This window comes from Littorina saxatilis, linkage group LG4, assembly GCF_037325665.1.
Source record: "Littorina saxatilis isolate snail1 linkage group LG4, US_GU_Lsax_2.0, whole genome shotgun sequence".
Lineage (NCBI taxonomy): Eukaryota > Metazoa > Mollusca > Gastropoda > Littorinimorpha > Littorinidae > Littorina > Littorina saxatilis.
Genome location: NC_090248.1, coordinates 35,127,813 through 35,154,178, shown reverse-complemented (window position 1 = coordinate 35,154,178; position 26,366 = coordinate 35,127,813). Strand labels below are relative to the sequence as shown.

Sequence of the window (26,366 nt, the reverse complement as noted above, 5' to 3'; positions counted from 1 at the left end):
CTTGTGATATGCACTGCAAACTTTAGCCAGTTCCGAAAACTGTAATGCATCTTCACATCAATCTTCATTAGCTCCTTTTTACATTTAGTCAAGTTTTGACTAAATGTTTTAACATAGAGGGGGAATCGAGACGAGGGTCGTGGTGTATGTGTGTCTGTGCGTGTGTGTGTGTGTAGAGCGATTCAGACTAAACTACTGGACCGATCTTTATGAAATTTGACATGAGAGTTCCTGGGAATGATATCCCCGGACGTTTTTTTCATTTTTTCAATAAATACCTTTGATGACGTCATATCCGGCTTTTTGTAAAAGTTGAGGCGGCACTGTCACACCCTCATTTTTCAATCAAATTGATTGAAATTTTGGCAAAGCAATCTTCGACGAAGGCCGGACTTTGGTATTGCATTTCAGCTTGGTAGCTTAAAAACTAATGAATGAGTTTGGTCATTAAAAATCGGAAAATTGTAATTAAAATTATTGTTTTATTAAACGATTCAATATTACGTTTATTGTATTCTTCATTATCTTCTGATTCCAAAAACATATAAATATGTTATATTCGGATTAAAAACAATCTCTGAAAATATAAAATATAAAAATTATGATTAGAATTAAATTTCCGATTTTTTTTCGATTTAAAAACAATTTCATCTTATTCCTTGTACGTTCCTGATTCCAAAAACATATAGATATGATATGTTTGGATTAAAAACACGTTCAGAAAGTTAAAAAGAATAGAGATATAGAAAAGCGTGCTATCCTCCTCAGCGCAACCGCTACCGCGCTTTTCTGGCTTGTCGATTTCACTGCCTTTGCCACTAGCGGTGGACAGACGATGGTACAAGTGTACAGTCTTGCGGAAAAAATGCAATGCGTTCAGTTTCATTCTGTGAGTTCGACTGAGCTTGACTAAATGTTGTATTTTCGCCTTACGCGACTTGTTGTTGTTCAGTGGACTGGAATATTATATTTCTTACTTTTATTGTATTCATATAAATAACATGCAGCGGGTAAAATGCCAGGTTTTTCATGTAATGTTTCGAACAAATATTGTCTCAGCTGCTAGGAGATTATTTTTTAATATTAGTGTTTATGTCTTTTTGCTATTTGAAAAAAAAAATGTTTGTATATTTCAGAATAGTAGGTCTTACTGACTAACTGACATTGAAAATGAAATGTTTATGTTCACAGTCATACCAAGATCTTGTGGCCCGTCTGGAACCTGTTATACTGGTAAGTGATCTTTCCCATTCTTACTTGTTTTACTGTTCTGCTTGTTGCATTTCTGAGGGTAACATTTCAGGAACTTGCAGGTGTAAAATGGGTAGGGTAGAGTAGGTTAGACAACAATTAAATAAGTTGTTGTCTTTGTGATGAACTCATACTGTAAAGGCCATGTCAGATCATTCAAACCTTGTACAGGCTGAGGTAAAAATAACTCCTAATGGCATGCTAAATTGTGAACAGTTTCATCCAGCAGATTTTTAGTGCTCGTAAATTGCTGTGAAACTTTGCTGACAGTGCTGTATCTGTTCCAGGAGAGATATATAGCCTTGAAGACACAACATTATGGTTCAGATAAATTACATTTTTGAACTGAACACGTGTTACTTCAGAAGTGTCACCTTTCATGTGTTGGTTTCTGTCTTCTTTCGCTTCCTTTCTTTTTTCTTTCATTCTTTCTATCTTTCTCCTGATATCAAAAGATATCTTGTTGTTACGTTTGCCTGAATGTCAGTGTCATTGTCTTGGTGACATCAGCTGCCATCCAGAGTTTTCAGTTTTCACTAGGATGAAATGCTTTTCATGGCATCAGTAGTTACTTGGCAGAACTTTCTGTGATGCTTGACTGACATTTCAGGAACTGGAACGGCAGGAGAATGTGATGGTCATCTGCCATCAGGCCGTCTGTCGCTGTCTTCTGGCTTACTTCCAGGACAAAAGTGCAGGTAGGTCATTTGATGATCTCTATAAAGAAATGACTTAATGTTCATGCAGTCTTACATTGAAACTCTTCCACCACCTTCATGCGATCTGTGCTGTAATCCAGAAAAAAAATACTATGTCCACTTTTGGGTTTCTCTGACCAAAAATCTCCCACCATCTTCATGCGATCCGTGCTGTAATCCAGAAAAAAATGCCATGTCCATTTTTTTGGGTTTCTCTGACCAAAAATCTCCCGGTTGATTCCCATTAATTCCCATGTCTTTGCCTGAGCAGCATTTGCGCATAAAAGACATTTTGAATGGTTTGACAGCACATTTTCTTTGTGGTTTATTTTGAGCTGAATATGACGGAAAAGCAGATCTATTTGAGGGAGGTTGTAATCTGTCAAACATGCTGCAAAAAAGGCTGAAAGTTACACATCACCTGAGTTTAAACTTTAAAAAAAATTTAGTGTGTGCCAGATGTTAATATCCTTTTGTTTCCAAATTTTAACAAACACTTTGACAAACCACTGGTTGGGAATAAAATTATCTAATCGAAAAAAAATAAATCATACAATGCATTGCTACATGATCTGCTGCTGGGATTTGGAGGACTCGTTTTTACATTTAGTCAAGTTTTGACCAAATGTTTTAACATAGAGGGGGAAATCGAGACGAGGGTCGTGGTGTATGTATGTGTGTGTGTGAGTGTCTGTGTGTGTGTGTGTGTGTGTGTGTGTGTGTGTGTGTGTGTGTGTGGAGCGATTCAGAGTAAACTACTGGACCGATCTTTATGACATTTTTCATGAGAGTTCCTGGGTATGATATCCCCAGATGTTTTTTTCATTTTTTTGATAAATGTCTTTGATGACGTCATCCGCCATTTTGTAAAAGTTGAGGCCGTACTGTCACACCCTCATTTTTCAATCAAATTGATTGAAATTTTGGCAAAGCAATCTTCGACGAAGGTCGGACTTAAAAATTAATTAATGACTTTGGTCATTAAAAATCTGAAAATTGTAATTAGAATTATTTTTTGTATAAAACGATCCAAAATTATGTTTATCGTATTCTTCATCATGTTCTGATTCCAAAAACATATAAATATATTATATTCGGATTAAAAACAAGCTCTGAAAATTAAAAATGTAAAAATTATGATTAAAATTAAATTTTCGAAATAAATTTAAAAACAATTTCATCTTATTCCTTGTCCGTTCCTGATTCCAAAAACATATAGATATGATATGTTTGGATTAAAAACACGTTCAGAAAGTTAAAAAGAATAGAGATATAGAAAACCGTGCTATCCTCCTCAGCCAACCGCTACCGCGCTTTTCTGGATTGTTAATTTCACTGTATTTGCCCCGAGCGGTGGACAGACAATGCTACGAGTGTACGGTCTTGCAGAAAAAATGCAATACGTTCAGTTTCATTCTGTGAGTTCGACTGCGCTTGACTAAATGTTGTATTTTCACCTTACGCGACTTGTTTCACTTGCAGGTAAAGCAGAAGTGAACATAACTTCAAGGGCAAATAAACAAAATTCATAATGTTCAAAATCCTTATACAAAGTAGGAAAATAAGACAAAAACAGTGTGCAAAAATGAAGAAAAGAAGAAAGCAATGAAGGGTAGGAATCCTACTATTTTGCAAAACTTCTCTTTATTTTTAATTTTTTAAAAAATTTTTTAAGTTCCTGGGTTTCCCAGTCATGGTGTTGTGTTGTACTGAGGTGGTCTCCAATTTCAACGTCACATCTTTTATTCAGTTTTCTGCAAGTTTACATAAGAAAATATCCCCAGTTAATTCTTTGGGTTGACCTGTGTTTTGTTTTTAAATGCCTGTTACAGTTCTTACTTTTGATATTGTGTGTACATTTGATGTTTTCGTCATCTTTTACTTTATTCAGACTGAAACAGGTCAAGCACCCCATGTGTACGTCAGTTGTGGCTGTGTTGAAAAGTTAATCTGGATTGGAGATGCTGTGTCTTTAGAGGAAAAAATAACAACAAAAACAATAAAAGCAATTCAACCTTTTCCCTAATTTAGTGTGTTGGATCATTTCTGATATCTGAAACTTTAAACCCTCTGCAAGCACTTGTTTGTTGTTTTTGGTCAGATTTTCCGGCTTTCCCCATTTTTTCTGTCTCAGAAGGTAAATAATGGACTGAGCTTTGCACATTAACAAATATGGAGCAGTGTTAAACTCTGCCAAAAAGAAAAGCAAAAATGTTGTTTAGTTGAGTGCTAAATGCAGATTTTTTCAAAGGGTTTAATAACTCTAGTGCTGGCAAGGAAAATCACTCTAATATCTCCTCTTTTTATATTTAGTCAAGTTTTGACTAAATATTTTAACATAGAGGGGGAATCGAAACGAGGGTCGTGGTGTATGTGCGTGTGTGTGTGTGTGTGTGTGTGTGTGTGTGTGTCTGTGTGTGTGTGTGTGTGTGTGTGTAGAGCGATTCAGACTAAACTACTGGACCGATCTTTATGAAATTTGACATGAGAGTTCCTGGGTATGATATCCCCGAACGTTTTTTTCATTTTTTTGATAAATGTCTTTGATGACGTCATATCCGGCTTTTCGTGAAAGTTGAGGCGGCACTGTCACGCCCTCATTTTTCAACCAAATTGGTTGAAATTTTGGTCAAGTACTCTTCGACGAAGCCCGGGGTTCGGTATTGCATTTCAGCTTGGTGGCTTAAAAATTAATTAATGACTTTGGTCATTAAAAATCTGAAAATTGTAAAAAAAAATAAAAATTTATAAAACGATCCAAATTTACGTTTATCTTATTCTCCATCATTTGCTGATTCCAAAAACATATAAATATGTTATATTTGGATTAAAAACAAGCTCTGAAAATTAAATATATAAAAATTATTATCAATTTTTTTTTTTCGAAATCAATTTAAAAACACTTTCATCTTATTCCTTGTCGGTTCCTGATTCCAAAAATATATAGATATGATATCTTTGAATTAAAAATACGCTCAGAAAGTTAAAACAAAGAGAGGTACAGAAAAGCGTGCTATCCTTCTTAGCGCAACTACTACCCCGCTCTTCTTGTCAATTTCACTGCACTGCCTTTGCCATGAGCGGTGGCCTGACGATGCTACGAGTAAAATGGCATTGCGTTTCATTCTGTGAGTTTGACAGCTACTTGACTAAATATTGTATTTTCGCCTTACGCGACTTGTTCTTGTTTCTCTCCCTGCTTTTTATGATTTGTGGGCTAGCTGTAAGAAAAAAAATGTGTTGATGTTACTATCTTGATTATAGTTTGTACTTGCTAGAGAAAAACTATGATAGAATGCTCTGATATTTTACACTGTCAATGTAGTAATTATTTCTACATGAAGATCTGAATATTTTGCTCTGATTAGAAATGTATACAGACAGACAAACTTTTACTAGTACTACTGTAGATAATTTCAGATCAAATCTTAAGCAATATTCTTCATGTATTTTTTTTTTTTACTTGACTTATTTTGAATGGTATGATTATTACAAGGAGGCTGACATGTGTGAAAGTTTGATGGTGTATACGCTGTAAAATCCGCATCCTGCAGTTTTAGAGTTCTCACTATTTCTTGAATGATGATTCAGAAAGTATCAGAGAAATTCCCATGGTTTTCTTAATTTGAAAGACAATGAATTTAGCATTGCTCCAAGGCAGCACTGAAAATGGTGTTTTGATACTTCAGAAACAAGTTAACAAACATGAACTAAACTCTGCAAAAAAAGTATTGCACCCATTTTCGTACCCCAACTAAAGCATTCTATCGCGTGTCAATTCATTAAAACTTTCTATGCCCGTAAAGGACATCTATTTGGCTATCTGGCACACTTTACAGATCAAGGATTTCTTTTACATGCTGGTTACGTGACCGCCGCCCAAATAAAAGGTACCCCCAAAATCGACCCGACAAAAACGTAAGGTACCAATTACAAATCGACGTAAATTCAGAATAGGCACAACTTGGCAACTTTTACATACGAGGAGAAAGCCAAATCAATTACTTATGCAGAACTGGTTGTTTTGTTTCTCTATCTTGCGTATTGCTTGTGTTATGTCATTTCTACTGATGCAGGTGTCGATCGCATGAGCACTCAAAAAGGGGAGATTTTGCGTTAATGTTTAGGGGTACCATGGCAAAAGGCGCTGTATAGCCAAGTGGATGGCCTTTAATGGCATAGACTGTTTGAATGAATTGACACGGGAATGAATGCTTTAGTTGGGGAACAAAAAAAGGTGCAATAATGTTTTGGCAGAGTTTATATAACCACCATAAAGATGATAAAATCGGTCAAACATGTTTTTAATGTCAAAGCAAAAGAAACTTTCACCCATGATTATGTTACAGTTAAGTGATAGGGCAATGAATATGTGTGTGATTTATCAACAAAAGTTTTATTTACATGATGTGTATAGAGGAAATCCCCTACGTCCCTGTGCCGTTTGAGTCGGTGGTCCGAATGAGAATGTCGGGTCCTCGTTGCCAGGCCGAGACAATCCCTCTTCTGAGGTGCGGTATACCCCGATCCTGTATCTTTATTGACTGCCACGGTCTTGCTTCTGTAACCCCCGCTCACTGTTGTTTTATTGGTGATTTCACGGAAACCAGTTGCTGTTTTCTTGTTTTTGTAGTCATTTTAGAGCTTTAAGTTACCTTATAATTTCTTTCTCTCTATTTATTTTTGTATAATTGTACTTGCCCTTGTACTTTCTGTCCCTTCTGCTGAACTGGCAGTTAAACTATTTGCACTAAGACTGTGGAATGCCTTTGAAGTATACACTTTGATTGATTTTGTTTTGATTTGTGTTGTCTAATTTCGTTCAATCCCATTTTTGTACCACTCCAAAACTCTGTGTAAAAGAAAAGTTAGGACGGAATCTGATAAGAAAAGAAAGGAGGGTAAAATCGTTTAAACTGGACTTTTTCTCTCATATATAACTGTATTAGCTTATGTTTCAGTTGCATCTCTTCCCTATACAGCCATAGTGTGTTGCTGCATGCAGCAGTGATTTATTATTATACATGTGGAAGACATAAAAGCAACAGCTATTACAGTTCAATTCAAGTTACAGCAATAAACCTGCCATCTTAAATGCAATATAGCCACAGCAGAACAATTTTGTACTTTTTTTTTATGTAGTTTAGTGAAGTGGCCATGTGCATGCAAAGAGATCGATGCACTGTAGGCATGGTACCCCGCAAGTAAGTCTACCGAAAATCCATAAACGTACAGATATTATAAAGAGAAAAGCTGAGAAAGCAGTGTCCTGAAAATGGGGTGGTCTTAAATCAGGCGGTCTCAAAATAGAGGTTTTACAGTCAAGGTAAAGTTAATATCTTGTACACGTATTTGTGCAGAGATGATTCCAAGGGGTTAAAGGGTATTAAATGCACAGTCCTGCTTTCTAAATGACAAGGGTCACCATCTCAGATCTGCCCAGCCCTTAATCATCTGTGATAAAAGACCATCCCTACAGCCTGGGTGCTCTCTTTGCACAGCCCGCCTGGCTTAAAAAATTTTTTTTTACATTAAAAATATTTTGTTGAACGACAGGCACAGTGGCCGAGTAGATATATAAAGACATTGGCCTCCTGAGCGGAAAGTCGTGGGTTCGAATCCCCGCTCAGGAAGCAGTCAGGATTCTAATTTTTGGTATGTGTTGAAGTGGAGGGGTGTACGTCTAATTCCATTAAAAGCCTCATGGCCAGGTCTGAGATGGTTACCGGAACTGTTCTCACGGGAAGGATTAGACCGGCACGGTTGGCCAAGTGGTAAGGCGTCCGCCCCGTGATCGGGAGGTCGTGGGTTCGAACCCCCGGCCGGGTCATAGTCCTAAGACTTTAAAATTGGCAATCTAGTGGCTGCTCCGCCTGGCGTCTGGCATTATGGGGTTAGCGCTAGGACTGGTTGGTCCGGTGTCAGAATAATGTGACTGGGTGAGACATGAAGCCTGTGCTGCGACTTCTGTCTTGTGCACGTTATATGTCAAAGCAGCACCGCCCTGATATGGCCCTTCGTGGTCGGCTGGGCGTTAAGCAAACAAACAAAACCGGGAAGGATTGTATGCAGCTAATCAGGTCAAGGCCCTGGCCAGGGAAACGTCAGATGGAAATGAAAAGTATAATAAAGAATAAAGAGGGATATTTTTAGGTTGAGATAAAATCAGCTTGCCTGCGCCTTTCAATACACTTTTTAGCCCACTTAAACTCAAATGCACACTTACAGAATAATTGACTGAAAATCAGATACATGTAATATAAGATGTTTGGTGGTTGGCTGTCTGATCACCGCGGTGTCGCTGCTGTTTTATCTTTATCGACCGAGGCCGCGAGGCCGAGGTTGATAAAGATGTAACAGAAGGCGATTATGCTCCCCGAAGACCGACAGAAATTGCTGGTCTGGCAAGAAGCCACCCAACTTCGTTGTTGTTATCATGTTAGTATTTCAAAGGTAGGCAAAATCAACGACAGAAAGCCAATGTTGTGAACGCGATTTTTAGAATGCAATTCAGGGCTTCAACGCGCCTCAGAAGTTCAAGCGATCACGTCATACTTGTTTATGACGCAAAATGTAAACTTTGTCTAAAAATTCACAGAGCTGAATCGTATTTGCGAGTTCAGTTACTTGTTTAGCATGTACCTTTTCTTTCAAGTGTTTTAAGACTTTTTGTTGTGCAATTTGCGATTGCACAGCTTTAGTTGCATATTAATTGACCATGAGTCGCCGCAGTATTTATCAACATTAATTTGTTCTTTGAGAGGGAATGTTTACAATCGTTGTCCTCGGAAACACGAATCCGAAGCCGCATTGGTTCTACATATCAAACTAATAGCCAGCTTGGCCTTTATTTTGACAATCCACATTTCACCTCTCAATATTGTATTTTGCTACCCAGCTTGTTGTGAATGAAAACTCGTGAAAATGATGACAAAATCATTTATTGAATATAATTATAGCAATAACAGTAATGTTATTATAACAATAATAGTAACAATTAACAAATCATGCAAGTCACTGTATTACTAACATTAAACAAAATGACGTAATGTTAGACAAAAATGTATATGTATGTGTACAAAGATAGCAGGAGGCAGGAAACAACTGATTTTTAGTGGGGATAATTGAATAAGGGCGCAACCCCCACTTTTGAGGCAAAATTGAGAAGAAAAAAACCATCACATTAGGCGCTTCCGGTGTATCAGCCGCACATCAAAGGAAGAATACAGAGTGGACATATTTTTGCTCTGGATGTGCGGTGAGATCAAAGGCAGTTGCATTGTGATAGCTGGTTGGCCTTGAGACCAGCTGCCTGCCCCAGTTTACAGAGTAATAACATTTAACAAGAAAGAGTGATAGCCTTGGAAGTTCCGTCAGTTTTCAAAATTTGAGTTTCCCTCTTTTATACTGTGAAGCCCCTTTGAAGACCGCAAAACACTTGAGAAATTCAGGAATTGTTTCTTTGAGTTTGTTCAATAGAAAAGAATTTTCTTGAATTATTGTAGTGATCGAAGTGGTGATGTCGTCGCACAGGGTCTTCATGGTTCAAATTTAGCACACAGGCAAAGAACTGTCAAGGTTTATTGATGCTAGTTTAGATGTCAGTTACATGTATTGAAAGTTAAAGATTTTGACGAAGGTGAGTCATTTAAGCATTTTACCTTCTTTCGTGCTGGGATGGGTAATTTCTGTATGTACTTGGTGTATTTATGTCAGGTTTGTAGGAGAGTAGATGTAGTACTGGGAAACAGGAAGTGTAATTTCTTGCATGAAACTAATTAGTAGATTGGAACATCGTTATACCACTGGCACAGTGTCTGGGGGACTTGAATGTTCTTAATATTACGGTATGTCGACACTGCTTAGTTTGGCAACACATAGACTACTGTGCATGATTTTCCATGTATTATTTTGGCTGAATTTTAAGATGGCATTCTAGCTGTTACCCTTTGTTTGTTTGTTTGTTTATTTGTTTATTTGTTTTTGGAGTACATGGGTGTTTAACTATTACTCTCTATGAATAAAGCAGTGTTTTGATGACTTATTGTTATTGAGGCCGTCTGAGTTTGTTTTGTTGTGGTTGTTTTAAAAAATATTGATTTGTGTTTAGTGGTAAGAATTTGCCCCAAAATGGCTGATTAGGGTGATGGCCGATAAACGGTAAGTGAAAACCATCAAATTAAGCAAGTGAAAGGGGAATTGAGACTGTCCAGTTTTGTTGGTCTCAGTGAATGTTAATGCTTGTTGTCTGACCGTTCCATTAACTCAACACTCCCCCACAAGCTGCCTTCTTTGAAAGGGGTTGCTGCACTTTATTCCTAATCTAAGTCTGTTCCTTCTTTTTTGTTTGGTGATTTTTGTTTTGTGTTTGCATGTATCCTTTGAAAGTCCACTGAAATGTGTTGGCAGGCTCTAAACTCAGGTAGAAAAGGCTGCTTTAACGTAGCGCCTGTAGGTCGTGTGTTTTGTTTTGTGCTGTTCAAACAGGTCAACCTATTTTGTGTACCCCCCCCCCCCCCCCCCCCCCCCCCCCCCCGATGAAAGGAGGCCACCTCAAAAAAATGTTTTGATCCTTGGTGATAGTTACTAACGTTCACAGTACTCTACTTAGTGGTACACTTACATTTAGGTTCAGACTGGTTTAATTGTTTGTGTCTAATTACATAGGAAGCTGGTACAAAAGGATAAGAAGGGTAACGTTAGGACGATCAGAAATGTCAATTGCGTTATGTGGTTCTGCTACTGGAACTTTTTTTTGTAATAAAACATTATTTCTTTCTTTCAGTGTTCACTCGTATCATTCATTGTTAATTCATTTGTTCATTGGCTCACTCACTCACGGTCTGCAAATACATTCCTCTGACTTAATGTTGTACACTTTCTCACTAAAGGACAAATTAGTTCCTTCTATCCAAACTTTAAGTTTTTCTGTCGCCAAATTCATCAGTCTGGCTTCAGTAAGGTCATATATTGTACTACGTTGCAAGCCCCTGGAGCAAATTTTTGAATAAGTGCTTTTGTGAACAAGAAACAATTGACAAGGGGCTCTATCCCATCTCCCCCCTTCCCCCGTCGCGATATAACCTTCGTGGTTGAAAACAACGTTAAACACCAAATAAACAAACAAACATCAGTCTGGCTATGTTTTGTAAATTTTCTTTTTTTCTTTCTTTCATGATTTTTTAAAACTTTAGCTTTCAAAGCTACAATTTTTTTGACTCACATGCGAAGAAAAAGTGAGTCTATGTACTCACCCGAGTCGTCCGTCCGTCCGTCCGGAAAACTTTAACGTTGGATATTTCTTGGACACTATTCAGTCTATCAGTACCAAATTTGGCAAGATGGTGTATGATGACAAGGCCCCAAAAAACATACATAGCATCTTGACCTTGCTTTAAGGTCAAGGTCGCAGGGGCCATAAATGTTGTCTAAAAAACAGCTATTTTTCACATTTTTCCCATTTTCTCTGAAGTTTTTGAGGTTGAATACCTCACCTATATATGATATATAGGGCAAAGTAAGCCCCATCTTTTGATACCAGTTTGGTTTACCTTGCTTCAAGCAGGGATCGCGCTAGCTTTTTAAAAAACGCGTAAGTCATACGCAACGAAACGAAAAAAACGCGTCACGGACCAATATTTTTGCGTACTACGAAAACACGTACAGACACAAACAAAACACGCACGAAAGACTTAAAGACACTCCTTACCTAAATACGGCGAGTTTTCCTGTCGAACTCCGCGCACGCCTGTCGAATAACACCCCTGCTGTCTCCAACCTTCGGGCCTTGCGAGTTTGTTTCCCGCTCTAATACGACTAGACACACTTTCCGCCTTTTGGAAGCGCGAGATGGGAGAGCAGCTAATGTCTGTTTCATTATCCGACAAGACATTATCTGGTAATACCCTCGTTACGTTCGTTTGCGATACTTCGATGCAAAAAGAAACGGACTTTAGTTTTGACGCGCAGATTTCATGTGTGTCGTCACTTCTCGAGCCCTATAGTCAGTTTCAGGATCGGGTGATTATTAAGTCAGAGCAAAAGCGCTGCGTGAAGACAAGAAAAAGTTACAATATTTTTGCGTATGGCTTACGCGGCGCGGCGAAAAAAACGCGTCAGCGACTTTTAAAATGCGTCAAATACGCAAAAATCGTGCGTAAACGCGATCCCTGTTCAAGGTCAAGGTCACAGGAGCTCTTCAAAGTTGGATTGTATACATATTTTGAAGTGACCTTGACCCTGAACTATGGAAGATAACTGTTTCAAACTTAAAAATTATGTGGGGCACATGTTATGCTTTCATCATGAGACACATTTGGTCACATATGATCAAGGTCAAGGTCACTTTGACCCTTATGAAATGTGACCAAAATAAGGTAGTGAACCACTAAAAGTGACCATATCTCATGGTAGAAAGAGCCAATAAGCACCATTGTACTTCCTATGTCTTGAATTAACAGCTTTGTGTTGCATGACCTTGGATGACCTTGACCTTGGGTCAAGGTCACATGTATTTTGGTAGGAAAAATGTGTAAAGCAGTTCTTAGAGTATGATGTCATTGCTAGGTTTAGTTATTTGACCTTGACCCTGAAGGTCAAGGTCATGTCAAGGTCAAGCATGTGAGTCGTATGGGCTTTGCCCTTTTTGTTTAAAGATGTTGTAGTCTCACAGACCTCCCCGCTCCCCCTTTACATCCCGTAAAGGACGAGGGCAACAATGAACACTGCAAATAACTACAAACAAAAACAAGTCGCGAAAGGCGAAAATACAACATTTAGTCAAGTAGCTGTCGAACTCACAGAATGAAACGGAACGCAATGCAATTTTTCAGCAAGACCGTATACTCGTAGCATCGTCAGTCCACCGCTCATGGGCCATGGCAAAGGCAGTGAAATTGACAAGAAGAGCGGTTTAGTAGTTGCGCTGAGAAGGTTAGCACGCTTTTCTGTACCTCTCTTCGTTTTAACTTCCTGAGCGTGTTTTTAATCCAAACATATCATATCTATGTGTTTTTGGAATCAGGAACCGACAAGGAATAAGATGAAAGTGTTTTTAAATTGATTTCGACAACTTAATTTTGATAATAATTTTTATATTTTTAATTTTCAGAGCTTGTTTTTAATCTAAATATAACATATTTATATGTTTTTGGAATCAGAAAATGATGGAGAATAAGATGATCGTAAATTTAAATCGTTTTACAAAAAAAATATTTGTTTTACAATTTTCAGATTTTTAATGACCAAAGTCATTAATTAATTTTTAAGCCACCAAGCTGAAATGCAATACCGAAGTCCGGGCTTCGTCGAAGACTACTTGACGAAAATTTCAACCAATTTGGTTGAAAAATGAGAGCGTGACAGTGCCGCCTCAACTTTCACAAAAAACCGGATATGACGTCATCAAAGACATTTATCAAAAAAACGAAAAAAACGTTCGGGGATATCAATCCCAGGAACTCTCATGGAAAATTTCATAAAGATCGGTCCAGTAGTTTGGTCTGAATCGCTCTACACACACGCACGCACGCACACACACACATACACCACGACCCTCGTTTCGATTCCCCCTCTATGTTAAAACATTTAGTCAAAACTTGACTAAATGAAAAAAGTACATGTATAGGACGCTGGGGAACAAATTAAATAAAAACAAAACAAATTGCATAAATCGATGTAAAAACATTTAGTCAATCTGTCAGCCTAAAATAATGCATTGGATTTTTTTTCCACGGGAATGAGCAAATCCATGGTGAGCCAAAAACCTTCAACTGAGACAACACAGTGTTTCTTTCTTTATTTGGTGTTTAACGTCGTTTTCAACCACGAAGGTTATATCGCGACGGGACAACGCAGTGGTCTCCTTGGAGAAACCTACTTTGTCTAACACAAGACATGTATATCATTTTGAATTCCGGAAATAATAATGAATACAATGCAAACTTTAATCCAATTGGATGCAATTTCTGTTTTAAGAAGAGTTTTGATTAAAAAATTAGTTAATTACTTTTTAAGCTTCTAAGCTGAAATGCAATCCAATAGTTCAAAGTGGGTCAAAGATTGTTTGACAAAAAGTCTATGAATTTGATTGAAAAAATGCGGTCACCACAAAGCAGCCCCAACGTTTTTAAATGGAAAGAATCAAAGCCAATAACCGGAAGAAGAAAAATAATTAGAAAACAAACCTTTGGGATATAATCTGGAATATATATCACATGTACATTTTCATCAACATAATTATGTTAGGTAGCTTTCTGGGACTTGTTCTACACGCTCGTGCACACATACATACACATTCGACACCTGACCCTCTCAATTCCCAGTCTGCCAGAATACATTCAGTGAAAAATTTACTTGATGTAAAACTTTCTTTTTAAACAACCAGTCCTGCAGAAAGCTTTTATAACTAAAAAAAAAAAAAAACACGGTGAAGATAAAAGCTCATTTTAAGTATCTGTCAATGTCATAGAATTTGCAAAATATGTTGAATACTTATGTCTTAACACCCAACCCATCTTCCATTCCAATGCTTTCCTGTTGCTGTTTTTAACACACACAAAAAGGAAAGAAAAAAAAAGAATATTTCTCTCTATATATATATTTACCAGAGTGCAGGAGTGGTACCATGCACAATTACTTTCCACTTTGAAAATTGATTCTTCCTGAGTTTTGTTTCAATTTCAAGAATTTCTTTCCTGTTTTGCTTGCATTATTTTCCCTAAGGTTTCTTTCACCAAAAGTATATTTTTATATAGGTGTGAAATGCTATGACTTGCCATTAACAAAAGAGCGCTTTGGTGAATAATGATGTGCAATCTGTTGCCAAGAGATTGCCTAATTGTTTGATTTATTTTAAAGAAATATTTTATTCATTTATCTGAACTCAGGATCTGAATTTTTTTATTTATAACTGTATAACATTGAACAAACAAGTGTGAAAAATGGCCTTGGATTGTGCTTTCGTCTGTTTTAAACTTGTATGACTGATCTACAGACAATTTTGGCTTTGTATATACACACTTAAATGGCTTGCTCATCTCTCTCGATTGTCTGCGATTTTGACATTTTTATTTCCAAAACTTCTTAAGAAAGAAAATGCATCTCCCTATTTGTGCATCTTGTTTTTTTATAGTCGAAAGATGCCCGGTATCGTTCAATTTTTTTGGGGTAGCATTTAGTGAAAATTGAGGCTGTTTCTAATTCAATCACTTGCCTGGTATAAAGCTTGCATACCAACTTGTTTTTTACTGCTTTGATATCGAGAAGGAAATGGTTTAATCCATTTGCAATGTGTTCTTTTTGTGATAGTTGACTTAATGACAACCGTTTCTGTTTTAGATTAACAATAATTGGGATATTGTAGCTAGGGTTTTTTTAAAGTTTCTTTATATTTTTTTGGTAATTACCCCAGTTGATGTGAAAGGAAAGTAATTAATCTTGTGTGCAATTTCTTTTTATTGTCTTTTTATTTATTTTATTTAATTTATTTATGTCTTCGTTATGTTGGAGAAGGTCCTGTTCAAAGTTAGCTTATTAATAGACACACTCGGGAAATAACTCTGTCGGGCTTGTTTGGGTTGTGAAAGAGTGAATACCCTTGGTTTTAGTCAGAAAAGCTTTCGACAGGTGCTCCTTGTCCACGTGTTTCAGACACACGCTTCGCTAGTGACTTACCTGTCCGCCCCGTGATCGGGAGGTCGTGGGTTCGAACCCCGGCCGGGTCATACCTAAGACTTTAAAATTGGCAATCTAGTGGCTGCTCCGCCTGGCGTCTGGCATTATGGGGTTATAAGTGCTAGGACTGGTTGGTCCGGTGTCAGAATAATGTGACTGGGTGAGACATGAAGCCTGTGCTGCGACTTCTGTCTTGTGTGTGGCGCACGTTATATGTCAAAGCAGCACTGCCGTGATATGGCCCTTCGTGGTCAGCTGGGCGTTAAGCAAACAAGCAAAATAGTGACTTACCTATAATGTCACTTGAGTAGGTTTGATTCACTAAAAGTATTCACTCTTTCACAATGCATAAAAACTCGACAGAATTATTTCCAAACATTGTCTATTGGCAGTGTTGCTTTATTTTTTTTTGGACAGACAGTTTCAGACAATTTATTGTCTAATTGAATTCGAATTGCACCCGTATTCAGTTTTATCCGTTATACTAACCCAAGTGTGTCAAATGTGGCTTATCATCCCAAATAAGTCTTAATTGCCACTGATACTTTGCTGCTTATTTTCATATGATTGAGTTTGTGTGCCTGTTAGCGTGGGTGTGTCTCTTTTAGATTAGAGCCTATTTACAGGAGAGAAAATATCCTAAATCAATATCTACAGTCACTTCACAAAACAGCGTATCATAGTCCTTAATAAACAGCTCTTTAAAATTCTTGTTATAATTTGAAGAAAAAAAGTTTATATTACTGCAATTCCAGTTTATTCCATTCATTCAGTCATGTTCATTCATTGCCTCGTACATATTCTGATGTGTTCAGGCAAATTTAGAAAAACAAACAAACAAACAACAACAGAAATTAGAAAATGAAAGAACATTCATATTTGGGTATAATTTCGGATTCTTATTCTTTTTCTTTTCTTTTTATTTAATATATCGTTATCGTTTTCTTTGCTAATTAGTCTGACGTTGCTTAAAGACCAATAAATAATAAAATATGCAGTGAGTATTTTGATTTCAGGGAAATTAGGTTAACCCGGATCAATTTGGAACAGCTAGAGAAAAATAGGATCAATGTCTTTGCTTTGCAGGGGTTATCATTTATTGAGGGTAATTTTTTTTCTCCAGCGTTAATGTATACAGTGATCTGTAGAACAGATCACCAGAAAAATCAAACACATAGTTTTACGTTAAGATAAAGGAGTCAAATCAGAAAAGACCTTTATTAAAGGTACCATAAAAAGACCTTTATTACTTGTCAAATCAAATCAAATAAAATTAACTTTATTATCTCACATGGAGAAATTGCAGTTGAAATTGTACCATCCTTCTTGTGTAAACGATCATGTACACCATTTTAGATCTGCCAATGATTTTGACATGGGAAAGATCCACTTGGACACATACTAAAATCAATTACAGCCTCACTGATTCCTGTTGAAAGCAGGAAATTAAAATGGCAATAAAAAAGCACTTCGCAGACATATTAAACACATGGGTTTGTATAAGCTTTACTAAAGTCCTTTCTATTGCGCGTTCCCGTTTTCTTTCTTGCAGAAGACCTTCCGTATCTGAAGGTGCCTCTCCATACGGTCGTAAAGTTGACACCGGTAGCCTATGGCTGTAGGGTGGAGTTCTTGGCGCTGGATATTCCAGCTGTCAACACGCACCGTGAAAAGCCGAAGGTGAGTCGTTTATTTTGTTAATTGTTTTTTTCTTTCTTTGCAATTACTACTTCTTTTTGTTTTGCTTTAGGGGCATGAGTTGGGTGTAATACTTTTTTCTTGGAGAAGAGAAGCTGAGGTTTAGGGTCGGTGGGGAGGGTCGGTGGGTGGGGTCAGTGGGTGGGGTGTCTAATATTTATTTTGAGCATCTCTTCTCAAATGTTTCTTTTTGTTTCTTTTTGTTTCCTTTTTTTCTCTATTTTTCTCACTTTTTCTCACACTTGATAGTTCTTTAATTGTTATTTAATTGCATTTTTCTCTCTTTTATTATCCCTTTCCTTTGCTTTCTTTCTCCCCAGGTCTCTCTGTGTCTTTCTCTCTCTCCCCCCCCCCCTCTCTCTCTCTCTCTCTCTCTCTCTCTCTCTCTCTCTCTCTCTCTGTCTGTCTCTCTCTCTCTCTGTCTCTCTCTCTCTCTCTCTCTCTCTCTAATAAGATAATGTCTGTTTGAACAGATGTCTGCTTTTCATGTTTATGGTTTAGATCTTCCGTCTGTGATTTCCAGTTCTTCTTCAATTTGGCTTTCTTCTTGTTTGACCATCTGTTGTTCGCTTGTTGGGGAGATGTGTGTCTGCGTTTCTGGAATATTGAACATGCAATAAAATGATATGAAGAGAAACAATAATTTTACCTTCAGAATGTGTTAGGTGAACTGTCTGTTAAAGATTCGTCATTTCGTGATATAACTTTACACACATTTTGGGAAGGATAAAGCAGTTGTTAAAAGAACGCTTGCAGAAAAGTTTCACTCCAATAAAAGAGATGAGTCATATCTCAACTCTTGTTCAGCCAGTGTGTGTCTTAAGTGTCATAAGCAAAAATGTCTAGTAGGGAGCTATACTAATTGGTCATTAATGTTCACATTTATAATGCTTTGATTACATTTGAGATTGCTCTTTTAAAAAAAATTCCTTTCACCAGTGTTGGGTTAGATTTTTACCTCAGAATATTTTTTATATATGTCAATTGCATCTTCAAGTTTATTGTTTGAAAGTGTGTCTGCTTTTGATATGCTTCAGGTCATTGTATGCTCACTGTGGTTAAAATGTCGGAGGTTTTATTTCATATATGAGAATTTTGGCTTTGAATAAAAGCCATGTGGTATACCTGAAATATGCTTCATACGAAACTTAAAGCCAAACGCATCAATTATTAAAATTATCATCGTCAACGTTTTTCTCTGTCAGAATTGGCCTCGCTCCTTGTAGTCGCCACCACTTTAGCTTTGGGATTGATTCTGTTGTCACTTCCATTTTCTGTTATCATAATTAACATATCCAATCTCTCTTTCTCTCTTTATGTGGCTGGCTGCAGCTCTCTCTCTCTCTGTCTCTCTCTCTCTCTATGATGCCAGCTCTCTCGTTCTGTCTGTTTGTATCTGCGTCTTTGTCTCTTGTCTATATGTCTGACTCTCTCTCTCTCTCTCTCTCTCTCTCTCTCTCTCTCTCTCTCTCTCTCTCTCTCTCTCTCTCTCTCTCTCTCTCTCTCTCTCTCCACCTTATTGAGCTTTAGTATGGAGCATTTAACTGAGTATACGGGCCAAGGCTATCACGTTCACAGCTAAACTTATATAGCCTATGATTACAGCCCGTATAGCTCTAAGCAGAGATCTGCTACAGTATCTCTGCTCAGACGTCACGTGACGGAAAGAATGTTATCACACTATTGAAATGACATTCTTTCCGTCCACTATAGGCGACGAAATAGGTCAAATTTTGTGCACTTTGTAGTGGAAAATGCTTCGACGCCGGAGCGGGTACTGGACCCAGTGCCGTTGTAGTGCACTACAAAGGCAGTGTGTAGTGCACTTGCACTACAACGGCACTGGGTCCAGTACCCGCTCCGGCGTCGAAGCATTTTCCACTAAAAAGTGCACAAAATTTGACCTATTTCGTCGCCTATAGAGGACGGAAAGAATGTCATTTCAATGGTGTGATAACATTCTTTCCGTCACGTGACGTCTGAGCTATACGGGCTGTAATCATAGGCTATATAAGTTTAGCTGTGAACGTGATAGCCTTGGCCCGTATACTCAGTTAAATGCTCCATACTAAAGCTCAATAAGGTTCACCCTCTCTCTCTCTCTCTCTCTCTCTCTCTCTCTCTCTCTCTCTCTCTCTCTCATCGATTTTGGCAGTTCTAAACTAAATAAGTATAGTCTGGCATGTCGGATTGAATTTCTATAATGAATATATTCTTTCTTAAATCCGGTATTAATTTCATCTATGTTTCTGATACAAGCTTTTGTATAATTATTTGCTTTTGGAATGGTAGCGTGTAATGTTGTAGTGTGTGTGTGTGTGTAAGTAGGGTTGAGATGTAAAATACTTGTGCAAAATAGTTTCTGCATCCTATAGCGAAACATTCACGGGGATGAATTATTTGTGAAGAACGTGAAAACAATGTGTCAGAATAAAACGGAAATGAACAGCCTTTGCTTGTTTGCTTCATGTCCAGAGTGGGAATTTGTGTATGAATTAACTTTGTTAAGTAACTCAGTGAGGTCAGTTTTGTAACCTTTTTACTTTGATTCGTTGTGAACTTAAATGTTAACTGGTTCACAATGAATCAAAGTAAAAATACTTTGGCAGACTACAAAATTATATACAGCACTGAGCTTTAAAATGTGAACCAGTTTTTAGTACCTGCTGAGATTTTCAATTTTCTTGTATTTTATCCTTCTAATGTAAATGTTTGATTTGGAAATTTAAACAACTGTAAATAAATTGTGTGTCCTCAGGGGATGTTTTGATTAAGGTAAGCTGTTCTCAAAAGGAGAGAACACACGCTATTTTGGATGGATTGAGTTGCACTTGTTACCCTTGTTTTTTTCTAGATGTTAGACATGTCAACTAAAACCTGCACAATGGATCGACGTTATTGAGAAGATGTGTGTGCATTTACTTTTGTTTTTATTTATGTTATTCTTTTTGTGAGTGGATTTAGCAAGAGAGGCACGCAGATTAGTTATACTCACAGTTTGATTGCAATCTGTAGATGCTTTAAGAATGAGCTCTGACTCTTGGCATAAGTTGTATGGTAAACATCCTCCTGAAGCACATTCTGATCGTACTTTTGATCTATGTACGCTTTTCGTTTTGTCACACATTGTGCATGTTAATCCTTTGTACATGGACTGACATCTGACTGCTTGGGATTCAAAGCGAATTGCTGATGTCCAGTTTCTGTTATGATAATGTAATTGCATGACTATTCCCTCATGAGATCTTGACTGCGTGTAGCAATGACCGTTACATGTGCGTGTGTTTGAATATGCTTTTTTCTGTTCACAGTCTGCTGTTTCTGTGTGAAGCATTATAGCACAACTGACTGCTTTAAATATTTTTCTGGGTGTGTGTGTTATTACATCATTTGGTAGTGGGAATGTCAGTATAGTAAGGAATAAGTGTTAATGACATTTTCTCCTGATGAAGTTATTGTCATTATCTTCATTTTACCACTCAATGTGTCGTTTCATTTTTCATCTCAAATTTTCACAATTCAACATTTTTAAAAAATTATTGAGACTCTGGGCTCATGTGCCATAACATTGTTATACGCTAATGTCAGTGCGTAAATAAGTATATTTTCAAATATATTTCGTTTTACTAACATTCTTTCAAGTTTTGTCATGTTTTTTTTCTTTTGACTGGTATTTTTTTCCTATTGGTTTGACTTTAGCTGCATTCAAGCAAACAGAGATTCTGAGTTATAACAAGTTAGCTGAGAAGTGGTCCACAATGTCTGAATGTTACAGACAGATGTAGACAAAACTAAAGTTGTTTATGTGTATAGTTTCTTCTGTAGAACACATAGGTATACAAAGATAAACCTTCCTTAAGTTAAAGCTGAACAGTAGCGATACAACTAATTAACTGGCATTAGAAAGAACGAGGGGATGTGTGTGTGTGTGTGTGTGTCCCATCCGTCCTACCCAAGTTTCTCACGCGTACGCCTATAAAACGCCCGAGCTTTTCAGCAAGATATCTGTGTAACATCAGCCACCAGTACAGTGTATAGAAACGAACCTGTCACTATTGCTTGTTTTATAGAGATTACCCGTACGAAATGAACTTATAAGAAAACGTATAGGAACTTATAGCAACTTATAAGGCAAATCCTTCTTATAGAAACTTATAGCCATAAAAGGGTATAAGAGTTGTCAGGATTTTAAATGCAAATGAGGTAAAACTTATAAGGAAAATATAGGGATGGGCAAAAAAAAACTTACATGTTTTCCATTAGCTGCTATAAGTTTTGATTGGAATCCTTATAAGTTCATATAAGAATTGAGCAGACATTCCTTATAAGTTTTGCCTCATTTGCATTTAAAATCCTGACATTTATAGGGATTTGGTATAAGTTCCTATAATGGAATCCTTATAAGTTCTTATAAGAACTGAGAAGACATTCCTTATAAGTTTTGCCTCATTTGCATTTAAAATCCTGACATTTATAGGGATTTGGTATAAGTTCCTATAATGGAATCCTTATAAGTTCTTATAAGAACTGAGAAGACATTCCTTATAAGAATTGCATTTAGGAACTGATATTAAATCCGTATAAATGTCAGTAGTTTACATGCAAATGAGATAAAACTTATAAGGAATGCCTGTTTAGTTCTTATAAGAACTTATAAGGATTCAAATCAAAACTTATAATGGGGAAATAAAGAAAACCTATAATTATAAGTACTTTCCCTATAATTGCATATGCATAGAAAACTCAAAATTCTGGACATGCACATATCAAACTCAGTCAAAGGCATAATGTTAAAGTCAATATTTTATTCTCCTTATGAAATAAAAAAAAACTTTAAAAAAAATCTAAACTCATTAGTCATCTGTAATATAAACGCAGTCAGGCACACACACTCTGTTTCTATTTGTTCTCTCTTCACCCCTGTTTAACTAATAAGAGTGTACGAGAAATATGCACCTGTCCTTCTGCACACCACATTGCATTAAAGCACTTTTTGTTGCAATAAATTACATTTTCCCCAAATCACATGAAGTTTTCAAACACTGGCACCGAGTCGGGTAACGCCTTGTAAAGAAAGAAGCTTTTGGTCACAGTTTGTAGAGAAAGATTTGAACTTTTATCCCGTGGAAAGGGGTGGATCTCTCAATTTCATGTCCTTGGCACAGAATTAGGTAGGAAATACAGCTGCACAAGCTTGACTGCACATTTGAAGGGGTGGATCTGGTATTTCTTTGGCACAGAATAAGGCAGGAAATCAGCTGCACAAACTTGTGTACGTTGAAATGGGTGGGTCTCCATTGTCCTTGGCACCGAATAACACAATAAGGCAGGAAATCAGCTGCACAAACTTGTGTACGTTGAAATGGGTGGGTCGCCATTGTCCTTGGCACTGAATAACCCAACAAGGCAGGAAATCAGCTGCACACACCGAATAACACAATAAGGCAGGAAATCAGCTGCACAAACTTGTGTACGTTGAAATGGGTGGGTCTCCATTGTCCTTGGCACTGAATAACTCAACAAGGCAGGAAATCAGCTGCACAAACTTGTGTGCGTTGAAATGGGTGGGTCTCCATTGTCCTTGGCACCGAATAACTCAATAAGGCAGGAAATCAGCTGCACAAACTTGTGTACGTTGAAATGGGTGGGTCTCCATTGTCCTTGGCACCGAATAACACAATAAGGCAGGAAATCAGCTGCACAAACTTGTGTACGTTGAAATGGGTGGCTCTCCATTGTCCTTGGCACTGAATAACTCAAGAAATCAGCTGCACAAAGTTCTGCATGTTGAAAGAGGCGGGTCCATATCCTTGACACAGAATAAGGCAGCAAGCTCCTGGTAGTGAGTGGCACTGGTCATCACCTGCACACACAAATTATAATACACTTAATTACAAAATTACATTGAAAATTGGACATTATTTAATTTAATAGATTTGAGTAGTTTAGGCCAAAAAGAAAAATATGTTTGTTTCCGGTAACCCGACCGACCCTTTTTTTAAGCGCCGAACCTAAAGTTGTTTTTCGCTTTTCGCACCAAAAATAAAAATAAAAATGAAGTCAAGTATACTTTATTTAGTTTCAATATATCTAGGTCAAAAACATGTGCTAAATAATTGTAAGTAAACTAAGGAAGCGTTTATAAAAAATAAAAACGTAAAAAGACGTTAGCAAAACGTAAGAAAAAGGTGTTTATAAATTTGTTTTGCTATTTGTCATTTTTGTGCATTAAATTTAAAATGTCAAACTGCTCTCAAAATGTAATGTTTTCCTGATCAACAACTATGAAGTTTAGAAATAGTCAGTTCATAAATAAATAGTTCTCCAGAAGAATAGTTCTGAATCACAGTATTGCAGCTTATTTGTTACAATACAAGTTACAACTTACAGTTAGTGAGTTACATTCCTTTTTTGTGTGGTCCAGGCCTTAAAGTTAAAAAGACCAGTATACTAAAATTTGCAGAAAAAAATGCTGTTCAAACATTTTTCTAAAAACACATTTGCAGCCTACTGTGGAACGAAACAGCTAATGCTTCATAGTAATCACAAAATTACTGACGATAAAAAGTTTACCTCCTCTGTATGAGTGTATTACATCGATGGATTAGTCTGCACATCCAATCCTTGCAGTAAATTGGACTCTATTTCACACAAAAGCTCTGCAAAACCTTTCAAGCCAACTTGAAATAAAACTATTTTAAAGGCAGTATTTTGTGTAGAACCATTCCGCATTCGAAAATACTGGCTAAGTCAAAGTGCAAATTCTAAAGTAAATCTAACTCCGAGTTACTGACAAAAAGTGACAATGCATTGGACAAGGAATAATTCCCGAATTCTTCCATCTGTACAAAAAAAACCATGACTCTAAGCAAATAAGTTTACCTTCATTCCTCATTAACTTCAAAGAAAACGATGGAACTCACCAATTTTTGACTGAATCCAGTCAGCAAATCATCTCAACCGCCGATAGTCCAATATGGCGGCAAACAGTCATCAGCTGAATTAACTCCTGACACACATAATGCTGTAATTTCTTCTCAGTGCTGGTCTCCAAATGCATCTTCTACTCCTTGAAACTTCTCTCTTTTCAACAAAATCATTTGACTGAAAATAAGTGTGGTATTTCTGCAGATAATGTGTCATTAACTGCTACTGGCCTTCCACTTGCTCTGACATTCAAACAAGAAGTCCCCGGATGTAAAGGGAAATAACTGCAATATTGCTCTTTTAATTGCATACATGATTGTCTCCCCTGAAGAACTGTTCTTTCTTTTCCCATCTAAAAGGATATTACATTCAGAACACAAAAAAAAGACAAAATGCTGAAAAAATATATGTATGCAACATTTACAATTTTATCCCTTTACCTTGAGTAGTTAATTTGAATTTTTATGTTATGGTTGTTCAAATAAGGATTAAGGTTATTCATTCTGTTCATACTAAAATACTACAGTGGACGCCGCTTAATAAAACCGCGGTTAATAGAGCCAGCCGCTTATAAAAGCCGATTTCAGACGGTCCAGATTTATCACTATATCCTATGTATTAGAAAAAGCCGGTTAATAAAACCACCTCGCCGCTTATTAAAGCCAGTTTTCTCAGAGAAATCACGTAGTTTGTGACTAAAACTCACATTATCTTGTTCTGATGTGGAAGACGACCAACAAACAAACACTCATAAAATCGTTCTTTTCTACCGAGTAATGATTCGTGACGGTGACAGTGAAATTATTGATGTACCGAAGTGATCAAAGTACACGTACATGTACATAATTAAAACAAAAGTTCCACATCCTTCGTGAAGTTTTGTTTAGATTCAAACAAGTGTAAATGACGAAAGAAAGTGACTGAGTGACGTAAACAAACGAGAAGATTTGTTTTCTTTCGAAAATCACGTATTCCTGGACCGCCGGTTAATAAATCCGTCGCTTATTAAAGCCATTTTTCGTCGGTCCAGAAGTGGCTTTATTAAGCGGCGACCACTGTATATTGTTTTCCATTTTGCATTGATTTATTTGAGAAAATGTTCTGAAATATGGAGTGTGTTTTTTTTTAAAAATTATATCTGATTTTATTAATTTATTTCCTAATATTTTATTTAAAAAAAGCATTCATAAGATAATTTACTTAGTGACATAAATAAAATAAAAATAAAAATTAGGAATTAGGATGAGTGTTCTTAACCTTTACCTATTTATTGCATATATACTAAACAATTGAGGACTAAAGTAGGTAAGGTATTTAAAGGCATTACTGAAATGAAAAATACCAGTTTTAATTTTTATTTTTTTTATTTTTTTAATTTTTTTTAAAGAATCTCTTCATTTGTGAGGCCTCATATCCCAAAAGAAAGCTGATTCCCACAATGATCATACAAGGAAATTTTACTTGTATGTGAGTTTTTGTTGTTGTCTTGTAGTCTTTTTGTTTGATTGTGTAATAGCAGAGAGTCATAGAAAGTCTCTGGTAGCTGTGAACCATCACAACCAAATTTGAAAAACTTTGTGGTACGGCTTTTCATTTAACTTTTGTACAGAATATTTATTATACATTAGAGAGAGAGGGAGACACAGACAGACAGACAGACAGACAGACAGAGCAGTAAATAACGATTGTACACAAACTCCCATATGCAGATACATTTACCTTTAACTAAATAGGCTCTGAATGAAAATGTTGACTTTTTCTTTTCATTATATAATTATTGGTTTACAAGATTTCAAAGTTTGATTTTTGTTTTTAATTTTTTTTATCTTCCAAATCAGTGGATTCATATTTCCCTCCTGTTCATTTTGAAGCGTGAGATGGTATATTTCTTTCCAAGGATGTTGGAACAGCAAATTAAAAGAATTTTTTATATTGCTTCTGGACTTAGAAAAATTTGCAGGTTGACAGCCAGTGGAAGGCGCCCTTTTTTTTCTAAGTCCACATCGACTCCCAAAATGTTAAAGTACAATTTCCCTATAATTTCCTTATACTTTCTTATAGCAACTTATAACACTGTCAATTCCTTACAAATTCCTTATACCAGACTTATAAGAAATG

The 26,366-nt window shown here is 36.8% G+C and overlaps 1 protein-coding gene across 12 annotated transcripts in view; it reads left to right on the top strand.

Annotated features, from left to right (window-relative positions):
* Positions 1-26,366, top strand: part of LOC138964585 (6-phosphofructo-2-kinase/fructose-2,6-bisphosphatase-like) — an 85,551-nt gene that overhangs the window by 46,709 nt on the left and 12,476 nt on the right. For 7 of the 12 annotated variants that reach the window (XM_070336575.1, XM_070336580.1, XM_070336577.1 and 4 more), the window contains 3 exons: positions 1,192-1,233; positions 1,862-1,949; positions 17,176-17,303. In XM_070336575.1, the coding sequence (XP_070192676.1) occupies positions 1,192-1,233; positions 1,862-1,949; positions 17,176-17,303 (258 nt within the window). Of the gene's footprint in view, positions 1-1,191; positions 1,234-1,861; positions 1,950-6,366; positions 6,461-17,175; positions 17,304-20,079; positions 20,097-26,366 lie in introns of all 12 variants that reach the window. The other 5 variants (XR_011455146.1, XR_011455149.1, XR_011455147.1 and 2 more) reach the window with 3 other exon arrangements.